Below are 14,732 nucleotides of genomic sequence, written 5' to 3' on the forward strand. Positions count from 1 at the left end.
CACTCTCTCACCTCAGGAGATGCCCCTAAGATTCTTTTTTTAAGTTCATTTATTTTTGAGAGAGAGAGAGAGCACAAGCAGGAGAGGGGCAGAGAGAGAGAGAGAGAGAGAAGGAGAAAGAGAATCCCAAGCAGGCTTTGTGCTGTCAGCCTGGAGTCCAATGCAGGGCTCGAACCCATGAATCATGAGATCATGAGCTGAGCAGAAATCAAGAGTAGGACACTTAACTGACTGAGCCACCCAGGCGCCGGTCCCTGAGATTCTCGGTAACACCTGAGGCTCTCCAGGAATAGGAGTGGCCTGGGACTGTCTGTATCACCCATCACTGCTGTTTCTCACATGGAACAGCCCCTGCTTGCAGGATGCCCAGTTCAGAGGCTTTCACGGAGAGGCATTCCCAGCTAAGACCCCTCACAACCCTGACTCCAGCACGGCCTGGCCAGCCTCAGCTGGAACAGCCTTGGAGATAAACTGGTGTGGCAGTGCCACCTAGTGACTGACCTCCCCGCCACTCTTCTCGGCCTCCCAGAAGGAAGGTGAATCTGTCTGCAGGCTGCTGCCTGTGCATGTGGAAGATCACGGTGGGGACTTCTAAAACTACGGCCTGATGAGCCGTGGAGACTAGCTGTGCCTGCCATTGGCGAGCCTGGCATGTGTCAGACACGAGCTATGTGAAGCGTTTTCTAGCGCTGACTTTCTGGTAAGGGAATCTTTGGGCCTGACCCCACATGACTCCAACTCTGTCTGCTGGGGCTCCACCTGCCCCTTGGGGGAGCCTACAGTGTGTGCGAGGTGCCTGGCACAGAGCGGGAGCTGGAGGAATGCAGGGTGCCCCAGAAAATTCAAAGAACTATGGGTTGGGAAGTTAACAAAGAATCGAGGAGAAACTCGGTCAGAAATGCAGGCCTGGGTTATGACGTAGTTCGGGAACTTGATCTATCTTTGATTGCCTGGGGAGTAGCAGGGGCTCGAGGATAGAATTTTGTGCCAAATTCTAAGCTTTTCCAGTTTGTCTCCTCTCCAGATGTGTTGAAATACAGCCAGCCCCAGATTTTCTGATGGCTGTTACAGAATCCCAGCTGAAGTGATAGACCAGTGTTTCTCATGGGGCATGGTGGGGGGTGGGAAGGGGCAGGGGGGGTGGGTAGTTCTGCCCCCAGGGGCCCTTTTGGAGAAAGTTTTCTTTGTTTGTCACTGGGGTGGGAGGAGGTGTGGGGGGGAGAACCAGGGATGCTCTGTGTTCTGTTGTGCTTGGGACAGTCCCATCCAACAGACGATCTGTGTCCCACTTGACCTTGAACTGACCTGCTGGACATTCTGTGTACTAAAAACCTGTTCATAGTTTTCATAGTTTAGACCTAAATCCATTTTAAATATCCACATGAAATATTTTTGCTCAATTGTAATATATACACTTTTAAATAAGGCTGTTATTTATAACGTGATTTATAATCATATAATTTATAACACATTTATAATGTAGAAATTGAGGGAATATCATCATTTGTTGTATTTGGGATTTGGCCAAAAGTTTTTCACGTTTTAGAAAATCACATCAGCTATGGCCGTGCCCCTGTGGCTCTTAAATTGCCAGAACAGTTCACTTTGGCTGGACTAAATTGCATCCAAGTGCTTTTACATAAAAGGTGCAAACTAACTGCTCTTTATGTCTTCTAGGTTAGTCCTTTTTTAAATTTTTATTTAGGGGCGCCTGGGTGGCTCAGTCGGTTAAGCAGCCGACTTCGGCTCAGGTCACGATCTCGCGATCTGTGAGTTCGAGCCCCGCGTCGGGCTCTGTGCTGACAGCTCAGAGCCTGGAGCCCGTTTCAGATTCTGTGTCTCCCTCTCTCTCTGCCCCTCCCCTGTTCATGCTCTGTCTCTCTCTGTCTCAAAAATAAATAAACGTTAAAAAAAATTTAAAAAAAAATAAATTTTTATTTATTTATATTTTTTGACAGAGAGAGAGACAGCAGGGGAGGGGCAAAAAGAGAAGGGGAGAGAGAGAATCCAAGCAGGCTTCCGGCTGTCAGCACAAATCCAGACTCAGGGCTCGATCTCAGATCAAGAGTCGGATGCTTAACCCACTGAGCCACCTGGGCACCCCCTAGGTTAGTATTGCCCAAGGGTTTAGATACTGAAATACATGCTGTATTTTAAATTGTTACTCCAATTTAATTCTCTGTATTTCAGTTAAGGTGTTATATCGATTTTTGCTTTATAAATCATGTATACAGGAGCTCCGGGGTGGCTCAGTCAATTGAGTGTCAGACTCTTGATTTCAGCTCAGGTCTCTGATCTCACCATTCATGAGCTTGAGTCCCACATTGGGCTCCGAGCTGAAGGCATGGAGCTGCTTGGGATTCTCTCTCTCCCTGTGTCTCTCTGCCCCTCACATGGCTTGTGCTCTCTCTCTCTCACCTTCCCTCTCTCTCTCTCAAAAATAAAATAGCTTTAAAAAAATCATGTATGTAGATAAGGTATACTATTTGAGTTCCATTTCAAGATCTTAAAAACGGGGATTGGGTCCCCTAGGATTGAGAACTATTGCTTAAATGCAGGTCTCTGTTCAGGGAAATCTTTCCTGACGGGCACACACACCCTCGGGCTTTCTCCATCTTTACTTTTAGGAACCAACTTGGTACCATGGCTCTCAGACCTGAAAGTTCTCTCCAGAGAGGGTCATATTTCACTAAACTCTTTATCAAAGAGACCCCGAATGCTGCTAAGTCTTCCAAGTATGTCGAGGGTATGTTAATGTGATACCATTGTCTTCCTGTAGGTTTTTAACCTAGATCATTGTAAAATAATTATGGAGAACTAAGACTGGTAACGTATTGACAGGCAAGTCATTTCTGAACTCCCTCATTCTCACAGAAATGAAAATGCATAAGTGAATAATAGACAGCGTCTTCTCAGGGTAACATAATGTCATTCTTCAAATTTAAAAATCCATTCTATTATCCCCATTATTTCCTATAGAGACTTTTAGCTTTATTTCACAGGAAGCCTATGCTCTTACAACGTATCCACTGATGGCAGTTACCCAAAGATCAATCTTCTGTATCCACACAGTGGATGAAATTCTCATTAGCCACAGTTAAACACATGAAAAGAAATCGGTCAATTTATAGAACTACTCTCTCTCCAACACACACACACACACACACACACACACACACACACACACACAGGCACAGAACAGGTGAGGAGGAAGCAAAAGGCAGAGAGAAATGGGGGAAGGAGAGAGGAAGAGAGAGAAGCATTTAGCTTTGCGATTTTCCAAATTACCAGAAGAGAGGAAAACATTCCAAACGTGCAAGCGTACAAGAGCAGGATGAAATCAAAATAGAAAACTCACTTTGGTGGGGTATCCCGGTGACTCAGACAGTTAAGCATCCAACTCTTGATTTAGGCACGGGTCGTGATCTCACAGTTGATGAGTTCAAGCCCTGCATCAGACTCTGTACTGACAGCATGGAGCCTGCTTGGGATTCGCTCTCTGCCTCTCCCCTACTCACACTGTCTCTCTGTCTCTCCAAATAAATAAACAAACTTAAAAAAGAAAAGAAAACTGACTTTGGTGTGTTTTAGAGTTAATAAAGAATTATGCATTTAATGAAAATCAGAACTGGCTCTGGCCTAAATTACAATTGGGCTTTACAAATAGCCTTTTACTACCTATCTCTGCTGCTTTTCTTGGGATCTACTTATCAGTAGTGAAGGAAGTCAATATGTTGGGACCCCCGAGGTCGTAAAGACGTGTTTATGTTTTCACAACTCACTGATAAAAAGAAAAGCAGGGAAACAGGAAGGGATAAGAAGAAAGTCACATTGATTGGGGCTGTTCACGTTCTCTGGCCTGAAGGAACTTTGTGTAAATTATTTATGGAGTAATGTTATATATAAAATTACTAATATCTTCACTTTAGAGGGCCTTCGCTTAGAAAGGTATTTAGTAAAATCTTTGCACCTACTGGATTTTACATTTTATTTGAATTTAAAAGGATAATTTTAGGTGTCAGTGTTAACATTATTACATACTCATATCATTACTTTCAATCTGTTATATATTTTTTCCTCGATCTGTCTTTACCTTTCATATTCACACTTAGTACAACTTACATGTCACCTTAGTATTCTTTGCCGTCAGTTTTTCTCTGTTACCATATTTTGAACTTCTCATAAACACTTAACTATTTTTTGCTCATATACACGTTTCTGTGTAGATGTTCCAATGTTATTGAATGAAGAACTTCTGAAATAAAGCTAATAGATGGTTCTCAGCCTTGACAACACATTAAAATCACCTGGAAGCTTAAAAAAATATATCCGTGTCATGGGATACCAGGCTTTTGCATAGTTATTTTTTTTTAATGTTTATTATTGAGAAAGCGCAAGTGGGTGAGGGGCAGAGAGACAGGGAGACACAGAATCCAAAGCAGGATCCAGGCTCTGAGCTGTCAGCACAGAGCCTGATGTGGGACTCGAACCCACGAACTGTGATATCATGACCTGAGCTGAAGTAGGACGCTCAACAGACTGAGCCACCCAGGCGCCCTTGCATATTTAGTTTTTAATGTTTCCCAGGTGATTCTAATATGCAGGTACAGGTGGCCACCTTTGATTTGGACCAGTGGCAAATAAGAGATACATGTCCCCCCTCCTTTCTGAGCGGTTGACACTCAGTACTTTTCTCCTTTGGCCCTAGGTGTATGCCTTCATTGGAGCTCTTTTTATGGTTGTATGTCTTAATTGAATCACTTATTTTATTTGCTTTTACCTAAAATCAAAATTACAAGCACGTAGTTGGGGTTTGGAGCAAGATCATGTAGATCTTTCACTTCTCTGGGTCTTCAACTGGTAGACCTCAAAGTATCAGCTTCATTATGGACATAAAACGGATCTGGACACCATCCCTTTGACTACAGCCCATTGGGCTGCCCAGTGTTATGATGATTCACCACTAAAGTAGATGGAGTTGTAGGTACACCTCATAACCCAGGGGGAGTCATCTCTCCTTGGGGAAGCTTATTGCACAGAAAACCAGATAGGTCTGCTCTGTGGGTAAGTAGAGCAGGGAGAGGGGCTGAGCTATGCCTGTTTGGTTCCTTTGCCCAGATTCTCCATCCCTTACCTCTTCAAATCCAGGAGTAATAGATCGCCTCCACCTTTCCCACCACAATACACAATACACAGGTTAAATGATTAAATAATGTTAGAGACAACCATTTTTCATCTTTAGCTGTGATCTCTTTTTCCCCCTCTTTGAAACTTTTTAACATCTCCTTATTCCCAGTACTTTGAAATTGACCGTGGGGGCTCCTAGCTGGCTCAGTCGGTAGAGCATGTGACCCTTGATCTCGGGGTCATGAGTTCAAGTTCCATGTTGGGTGTGGAGCCTACTTTAAAAAAAAGACTTAAAAAATTAATTAATAAAATAAAAACTGAAGCTCAGAATAATTAGAAAAATAATAAAAATGAAAAAAATAAATAAAATTTACTGTGACCACCCCCCACTCCCATTGACTTAGGTCTTTTCTTATTCCCAATGCAGATACCAACTAGAATCTTTGAGATCCCTGCCTTCCAGTTTTCCTGGAAAAACCAAAGAAATAAAAGAATGTTTTAATTTCTTTCCTTCCACTTTCTGTGTTCTAGAAATTCAGTTATTAGGCCATCTATGTTGATTCTCTGAGAACCAACCTTTATCTTCTCCTTTACCCTTGTCTTTTTGTCTTTTCTACTTTCTGGGAGGTTTCTTCCAATTTATATTCTTATCATGTTATGTTATTTTTTTCACTATAATATTTTTTTAAGTTCCCCTCTTTTATTCTTTGCACATTTTTGTTAGTATCCTGTTCCTGTTTTATGGATGCCATCATTTCCCTTAGGTCTTTCCCGACAGAAATTAGAGAGTTCAGGACTCCTGTCCCCATCACCCTGCATTGTGTCCAGGTTCTCCTGTTTCTTCCCTCCTCCCATTCTTTCTTTGCTTTCTTCCTTTTTTGTCTGTATCTTTTCTATAGAGAATATACTTCAAATGTGCGCTGACCATCTATGGTTCTTTCATGTCAGGAGTGGGAACTGGGAGCTCTGTATGGGGAGAGGAGCTTGTTGTCTGGTGAAACTTCCTGTAGGGTGGGTAAGTGGACAGCTGCATTTTTCGTGAGGGAATCCTTGATGTTGGTACATGAATGCCTTTTCACTGAAACTGTTCTGTTTCTCCAAAGGAAAATATTCTTTGTCTACAATAGTGAATTCTATTATAGGGTCAGGGATGGGGAGTGAAGAAAGGAAACTGGAGAAGCTGTTATTCAGTTTGGAAACTTGAATTTCATCCCCATGTTTTCAGCCCCAAACAACTTTCCTGACCTTAGCTGGGCCCTGGGTCAGAATCTCCAGTCTGTCCCCAGAGAATGAACTCTGTCTCCTGTTAGTTGTCTGGTAGTACCAACCAGGGACAGGCACCTGCCTCTCTGCATGATACCTGGTTTCTTGAAGTTGTGAACCTTCCATGCGTTCTATGACACTTTGTGGCTTTTAATTGGAGGTATTTAGGCCATTTATATTTAATATGGTTACCAATATGCTTGGATAAATCTGTCCTCTGGCTGTTTATCTATTTGTCCCATCTTTTCTTTGTCCCCTTTATCTATTTCTGCTTTCTTTTTGGATTACTTATTTTTTATTTTTCCATCTTATATCCTTTAATGTGTTATTAGTTAGTACACTTTGGTGTATTATTTTAGTGGGTATTTTAGGGTTACAGCATACCTAGATACTTAGGTATACTGTAACTAAATTATCACAGTCTTATCTTCATTTGAAATGATACCACTTACTACAACCTGTCTTTAAGTGATATTGAACCACTTCACATATAGTACTTGCACTTCTCCAGCCTTGGGGTTTTATATGCATGTACTGATCACTACTCAGCTGAATAATCAGGAAGACTCCTGTGCAGATCTCTGGGTCTCCCTCAGTGCAGACTTCTTCTGTCTGGATTTTGACGCTTTGAACTCCAGATCTCTCTGGATTTCCAACTCTGTCCCTGAACTTGGGGAGAATTTTGGACAGTGCCTGATTTCTCTCCCTCAGCTACATCCTGCAGATTCTCTTCAGATATTAAGCTGAGGCGATTGTATGACCACTTTGGTTGTTTACCATCTCTGAGGGATCACTGTCCTTTATTAGTAGATGATCTATGTCTTGTTAACCATTGTTTCAAATATTTGGTCTGGTTTTGTAGTTGTTTCAGGAGGCAGTGTAAATCCAGTCCCTTGTTTCTTCTTGGCTGGAAATAGAATTCCTTGTGTACTTTTGTTTGTATAAAAATGTGTTATTTTTCATGCTCTGATTTCTCCTTTCTTTCTTTTTGTTCTTGTGGGATTAGACATTTTTTTCAACTGCCTTACTATCCTTTAGTGGCATCTTTGGAGAGAAAGGTGGATTCACAAGAGGCAATGGGTGGTTTAAATCTCCATAATACTTTTTACTCTACAACCAAGGCTGGTATGTGAGATCAGAGCTGACAATTGAGATGAAGTCTTTTTGCCATTTCTAGTATTAACAGTATGTTTAACAGAAGAAGACTAATGAATGTAGTTTGTCAGCTGTTAACCTCCAGTGTTGAATTATTTTTTGTCAGTGTAAAAATACCTAGAAGTTGCCCACAGATCTTGGAACAGAACATGACAGATCTGATTCGTGTTAATTGATGAGCAAGACTCATTCCTGTCCCCTTTTTGTATCTCTGTATATGTGATCCTGAAGTCCTAGAATGTGGCTAGGGGCACATCAGTTTGAGAACAAATGTTTCACATTGTCATGCTACTTAATTCAATAAAGACATAGTCTTTGTCCTTAAATTCTTTATAGTTAAGATTCTAGGGGCATGTTAGATGAGCAAATTACACATTACATGTCTTATGACCCAAGTTAACATTCGCTGATGGTGCTAGACATCTCTACAGAGGACCACCTGAAGTACCCTGTTGACCAAAAGCTATGTGGAGTCTGGAAAAGGGGACCAATGAGTAGATTCTCAAAATACAAATCAGGGCTAGGGGGGTGGAGGAGGAATCGCACCTGTAAACAAAGCCATGAAAGAGGATGGCATAGTGCCAGCCACTCGTGTGGCCAAAGCTCCTGTTGCTTCTGGAAAGATGCTGAGAGAGAGTCTGGGGTGCAGGGCAGATGCTACTTCATTCAGGGAAGAATTCAGTAATGCCCTGGGAAAGATAACCTGGCAAATTTAAACAAGTATCACAGAAAGGTGTCATATTTGTGATATAAGAACAAGTGGGAGACCCACTTGAGAAAATGGCAACAGTGAAAAAATGAATGGAGACCAAGAAAAGGAATATTTTGCCTTTTTTCCAAACCTTAAAGCCGATCTCACAACCATTATGTCTATGAAACATGCACTGCTCTAAAACAGTGCAGTAAGTCTTCTCTCCAAACTCCAGAGTTCTTATTTTAAAAGCTTGAGATCATCAGGCCTCCCTTGCTCCAATTTTAATCTTATTTGATGTATTTTTAATTAAACAAGGATTCATACTGATCAGAATTTGAAATTTGCCACTTTGAGTCATTTCTTCACGTCTTTCATAGAATAGTTCTTGTGAAGAAGGTTGGAATTGTCTAAGTTTGTGAAATAAACATCTGTAAACAGTGTCTTGAAATTTTTTTCTTTACCCTTTACATTGTGCAGATTAATCACTCACAGTGGTGTGAATCTGGCATAGTTCCAAACCTGGCAGTGTTCTAAGGGATAATATCATCCTGCTGATAAGTTTGATATTTTAGTTGCCAGGAAAGAAATCTTGATTATTCAAATAGTGCCTAATGCGGTTCCCTAATTGCTTCCCTCTTGACTATTCACAAGTAAGTATGTCTGAATGTAATATAAACATTAGTCCAAGATGTTATTTTTCCATATTGGTGAGCTACATTTCAGGCAGATTTATTATTTCATAAGCAGAAAAAAAAAATTTACCATTGAATCCCAAGCCCTAAAATACCAATTCCTAGAAAGTTTATTTCTAATTAGGCCCTTCACTACAGGATTACAGTGTCTGACCCAAAATAATGTGCGTAGTATATAATGAATATTGACAGAACGATAGAATGGTGTAATGCTTGAGAGTCTTTGCAAAGAGTCAAATTTGTGTATTTAAAACCTGGGCATTTATTAAGGTGAGCAACTAAAGAGGAATCGGGTTGCCTAAACGTTCCAGTGAATGCTTTTTATGGTAATTTCCAAAACTGTTTACTTCTCCGAGCTTTGGAAACCAAATCAAAAGTGCTTCGGAAAGAACAGATGGGCAAGCTCTCCATACCCATGACGAAGTTGAGATATCCTTGTGGACACCAGCCATGAAGGTTTCCCTTAGAGACCTTTGTTCATAGTCTGAAATCTCACATGCCTCTTTGTAGGTGCACATGTGTCCTGGCCACTCATGGTGTGGAAATAACTTGAGGATTTCACTGGCACACAATCGCATTTTCTAAGTGATTGAGGACACCTGATTGATAGAGGGTGGGGACTATCACTGTTTTGGCCAAAAAGGTTGCCTTGGTCTTAAAGTAATGATGTAACACGAGAAAATCTAAGCCAAGGGCTGAACACATAGCGGGTGCTCCACAAATACTACAGATGCATCAGGGAATTAGAGTCTTCACCTCTTCAGTGTCTCAGATCTTTATGTCGATCGTGCTTTGTTAAGAGGCCTTGTCTCACAACTAAAGGCTGTATGGGACATGAGTGCCCCTGCCACCCCTCTCTTGTGCAGCACACACCCACACCAGGGGAATGTGTTCCCTATTTTAGGCAGGTGCTTGATGAAGAATACAGAGAGCCCCAATATCATGAAAGAGTTATCATCTAAAGCTTATTTCAAAGGGTCTTGTTTAAAAAAATTGTTTTAATGCTTATTTTTGAAAGAGAGAGAGCGCACGAGTGAGGAAGGGGCAGAGAGTGAGAGAGAGAGAGAGAGAGAGGGGGAGACACAGAATCTAAAGCAGGCTCCAGGCTCTGAACTGTCAGCACAGAGCCTGATGCGGGGCTCAAACCTACCAACCATGAGATTGTGACCTGAGCTGAAGTCGGACGCTTAACCGACTGAGCCACCCAGGCGCCCCTAAGCATCTTGTTTAAAATAAAAACTGCATTCGCCCATGGAGGTCTTATTACACAGGCCCAGCATGCCCCCAGAGTAGGTCACAGAGCCCATTAGCTCATGTTGCAGCTGAAGTATAGCACTGATTGCATCACAGATGAGGGTGAATGCACTCATCTGTCTTCCTGGAAAGCTAGGAATGCACTTGACCTCTATTTTGGCAATGACAGCCTCTCGACCTGGCCATTCTGGGAAGAGGAGATTCTACAGCTGGGTCCTGGTGGCAGTTCACTAGGGTGGAATGGTGGAGATTTCTAGCCTCCTACCACCCGAGACTCACGGTGTGCTCTTTGGCAAGGATTGAGCATGGGCAAGCTAGGAGATTATGAGCATGCTTTGGAAAGCAAGAAATGAGGCCAGGAAAACCCTCCCCAGTGGTATCTGAGAGCTGTGAAGGAAAGTGGTCCTTAGGAAACGTTGGGTGAAGAGCCAAGAATACCCGTGGTGACCAGAGTCTGGGGTCTGACTGCCGCAGAGACTAGAGGAGGGGCACTCTGCTCCATGACTACATAGCACACGCATCCAGGACAAGTTCTTCTGGGGTAACAACTCACTTGGCCTCACTGTCGTGTGCATGGCGGATAGCAGTGTCTCCATGATGGGCCAGCATTACTGTTCAGTGCTGCTAATTCAAATAAACACTATAGGATATCTTTTTTTAAGGTTTGTTTATTTTTGAGAGAGAGCACGAACGTGCAAGCAGGGGAGGGGCAGAGAGAGAAGGGGACCTGAAGCAGGCCCCACGCTGACAGCAGTGAGCCTCATGCAGGGCTTGAACTCAGAAACCGAGAGATCATGACCTGAGCCAAAGTTGGATGCTCAACCGACTGAGCCACCCAGGTGCCCCCATAGGATATATATTTCTGATATAAAAACCCTCCTCCTCCCCCACACCACAAAAATCTTGATACCTCAAAGACTAATTAGGATAAACTATATCCCTCCCTCTCTTTTTGACTGCAAGCTTTTCGTGTGTAACTAGTGAGGCAGTGATTTCTATCAAGCTCCGGTTCTGGGCAGGGACTGTGCAATCAGTGGCACATTTGTGTCTTCAAGGAAGCCAGCTAGAGCAGGACCTTCAGGTAGACAGTCTCAGTAATGTCCTGTGGGGGAGGAATACAGAGAATGCTGAGGGCATGCAGGGGAGGGGCTGAGAGAAGAGCAGACAGAAAAGGCTCCACCTGCATTTAATTTGAAGGATGACTAGGAGTTGGCTCATCACAGAAATAAAGGTAGCAAAGGGAACAGCATGGCTCCTCCTACTGGAAGGGTGCGGGGAGAGATTACAGATTGCATGCAGTACCACATACGGTCCCATTAAGTTGGGCACGTCAGCAGGCATCAAGGAATGAGGAACCATGAGAAAGGCATGGGCAGAGTTCAGAAAGAAATGTGCATTTGTCAGTTTCTACCAGTGAAAAAAGCGCTTGTCCTGTTTTATAGCTTCCCTTTCAGACTGTTTTTCAAGTTGAGGAATGTCCTGATGTCTGTCAGATTGCTCAGGGACACCTCAATTTTATTGACACATAATAGTGAGATTTGAAAACCTTCCGGTAGATCAGTTTATGGAAGCTACTTAGTGAATTCGCTGGATTGGATCAATTTGCCCTTGGCAGCCATACTGCAGATTAATTATAAAGGACCGGCTCTGTTTGCTGTTTTGCAGGTACCATGATCAACAGGATGTTACTAGCAACTTCCTCGGAGCGATGTGGTTGATATCAATAACTTTTCTCTCCATTGGTTATGGTGACATGGTACCTAACACATACTGTGGGAAAGGAGTCTGTTTGCTTACTGGAATTATGGTAAGTGTCTTTTTACTTTGTTTCTTTTGCTTATCCTCTTAGACCATGAAGGCATGAAGGTGCACAGTGTGATTTGATTGCAAGCTACTAGGTTTCCCAACAGCCAGCAGCCAGTATAAATAATCAGTTCTAGGTTGGGAGAGAACATGGCTGGTTTTGATCTTCATTCTTAGCGTGATACAGCTCCATGAAGCATCAGTGGCTGTTGGATTGCTTTTTGTGGGGAGAGGCACTAGTTTTGATGAGCAAATCTGGTCTCTAAGCTGCAGCCAGGAAGTTCTTCATTTCAGTCTGGGTCCTTTCATTGTCATAAGAGCGAGGTACACTTGAGTACCTTTCTCTTCTCTGAAACGCGTTTTCCTTATCTGCAAAATGTGGACCATAACAACCTATCCTGAAGTGTGCTGAAGGGCTGAAAAATTGCATTTTCTCAATCACAGAATTAGATTACAGTTGACCCTCAAGCAACATGGGTTTTGACTGCACGGTCTAAGGATATGCAGATTTTTTTTTCCCAATAAATACAGTGTAGTACTGTAAACGTATTTTCTCTTCCTTATGAGTTTCTTTCTTTCCCTTTCTTTCTTTCTTTCTCTTTCTTTCTTTCTTTCTCTTTCTTTCTTTCTTTCTTTCTTTCTTTCTTTCTTTCTTTTTGGTTTATTTATTTATCTTGAGAGAGGGAGTGAGAGAGCATGAGCAGGGGAGAGGCAGAGAGAGAAAGAGAGAGAGAGAATCCTAGCACAGAGCCTGATGCAAGGCTCAAACTCATGAATAATGATGTCATGACCTAAGCTGAGACCAAGAGTGGGACACTTAACCGACTGAGCCACCCAGATGCCCCTTCCTTATGGTTTTCTTAATAATATTTTCTTTCCTCCATCCCGGGAAAGTTGACTTCTGAGCTCAGGTGTGAAGGGTGAATAGCCAGGCAGTGTGGCAAGAAGGAAGGGCATCCAGGAGGAGGAAATGGTTTATTTGAAGGTAGTGAGTCAAGGGGGAGCTTGGTACCTTCAAGCAAGGTGACTGGGCCAGGGGTGAAAAGTGGGACAGTGCCATGGCATGAGGCTGGGACGGGTGGCCAGGTCTTGCGGAACCCTTGAGAAAAGTCTGCTGCCCGTAGCGACATGTCACTGTTCTTCTGTGACGCAGCACAAGTTCCTACGTGATCACTACCCCGTACCCACCCCGATTTGACCAGGACTAATTGGTTCCATGTATTTTAGGTGTATACACATTGGAGGCCAGCAGGTTATCTCAAATTGATGACAATGTAGTATGAACTTTTCAGTGTTTAAGCCAGACGTAGCTTCTAATCGATGCACTGTGTTCAGTGACCTGGGTTCTGTCCATTTCTTATCTGCTTTGTGTAGTTTGGCGACAGCAAAAAGTATCTTCTTGATGCTTCTTTGATCTTCTGCTTACATGTTGGGCTATGAAAATGAGTACCAGGAGCTCCTAAGCCAGGAAATTCCCAGCATTTCTGATGTTAGGCATCCCTCCCAATGCCCCCACTGTGTCCACCCCCATGCTGGCAGCAGAGGGACAGGATCTCCATGTGAGGGCCTCTGAATGGTGGCCAGGGCAACACGCACCCTGCTAGCAGCTGCCTCAGAAGATTGTTCCAAGAGTTCTAACTGGCTGGAAGGACTGAGCTGCCCAGGGCATAGATGGAGTGGGAACATTCTTCTCCCACTTGGTAGTAACCAAACGGGGATTAAGGCAGCTAGATGTGAAAATAAAATCTGGGCCAATTTTAAGGTCATCAGTGGTAACGAGAGGCCCATTTCAAGTCCCAATTGTACAGAATATGATCTGGGGTTATAATTTAACATGGTTTGCTTGTACAAGAAAAATAGTTTTGTGCATTTTAATGAACTTTTTTGTTTTTTTGTTTTTTGTTTTTTTCATTACAACGGGTAGCGCCCATTCTGCTCACTGTTGGATCACTTCCTCCTTTTTCCTCAGAAGAGATAGCATTTTATCATATAGCATAATGCTTTGGGAAATGAAATGTGCATGGGTGTATTTTTGGAGGGCCATAACAAGCCCACGAGGGACATGAATGATGCTATTTATACACACAGAACTGGTAATTACAGAGTCTTTCCCCTTAAGCTTCTTAGAAACAATTTCCTTGGTGTTCCTTTCTGGCAAGATGTCCCCCCCCCCACCCCCACTCCTTTATTGTTGAATCAGGTATGACTCAGGGCTTGTGCAAATAGCCTAATATGCAGTGGATCATAGCCAGATTGGAGATTAACCTTGCCTGGATCCTGTGGTACTTGTAGCTTTTCTTGCTTTTTTCTTTGCCCTTCCTGTCTTTCTAGCCTCATCAGACAGCACAAATCTTCTATTTAGTTGTTTGAACCACTCCCTTGCTTAGATGTCACTGGTGATCCTACTTCACAAAAAAAATGAAGTTATAATCCACTTATAATCTATATGGACACAAATGTGTTGTGTGCACTGAAATTTATAGCGACCTCATTGCCACTGTCGAGATTCATGGTGAAACAGGCCCTCTGTTCTCAGCCTGAGAAGCTCCACTCTATTTCCCTTCTAAGGGACAGATTCCTTTCCTTTTCTTTTCTTTCCTTTCCTTTCCTTTCCTTTCCTTTCCTTTCCTTTCCTTTCCTTCCCTTCCCTTCCCTTCCCTTCCCTTCCCTTCCCTTCCCTTCCCTTCTCTTCCCTTCCCTTTTTCCTTCCCTTTCCTTTCCTTTTTCCTTCCCTTCCCTTTCTT

The 14,732-nt window shown here is 42.9% G+C and overlaps 1 protein-coding gene across 2 annotated transcripts in view; it reads left to right on the plus strand.

Annotated features, from left to right (window-relative positions):
- KCNN2 (potassium calcium-activated channel subfamily N member 2) overlaps positions 1 to 14,732 on the plus strand; it is a 471,433-nt gene that overhangs the window by 422,669 nt on the left and 34,032 nt on the right. For both annotated transcript variants that reach the window (XM_045486026.1, XM_045486031.1), the window contains exon 7: positions 11,851 to 11,992. In XM_045486026.1, the coding sequence (XP_045341982.1) occupies positions 11,851 to 11,992 (142 nt within the window). The remainder of the gene's footprint in view (positions 1 to 11,850; positions 11,993 to 14,732) is intronic.

Source organism: Leopardus geoffroyi, chromosome A1 (assembly GCF_018350155.1).
Source record: "Leopardus geoffroyi isolate Oge1 chromosome A1, O.geoffroyi_Oge1_pat1.0, whole genome shotgun sequence".
Lineage (NCBI taxonomy): Eukaryota > Metazoa > Chordata > Mammalia > Carnivora > Felidae > Leopardus > Leopardus geoffroyi.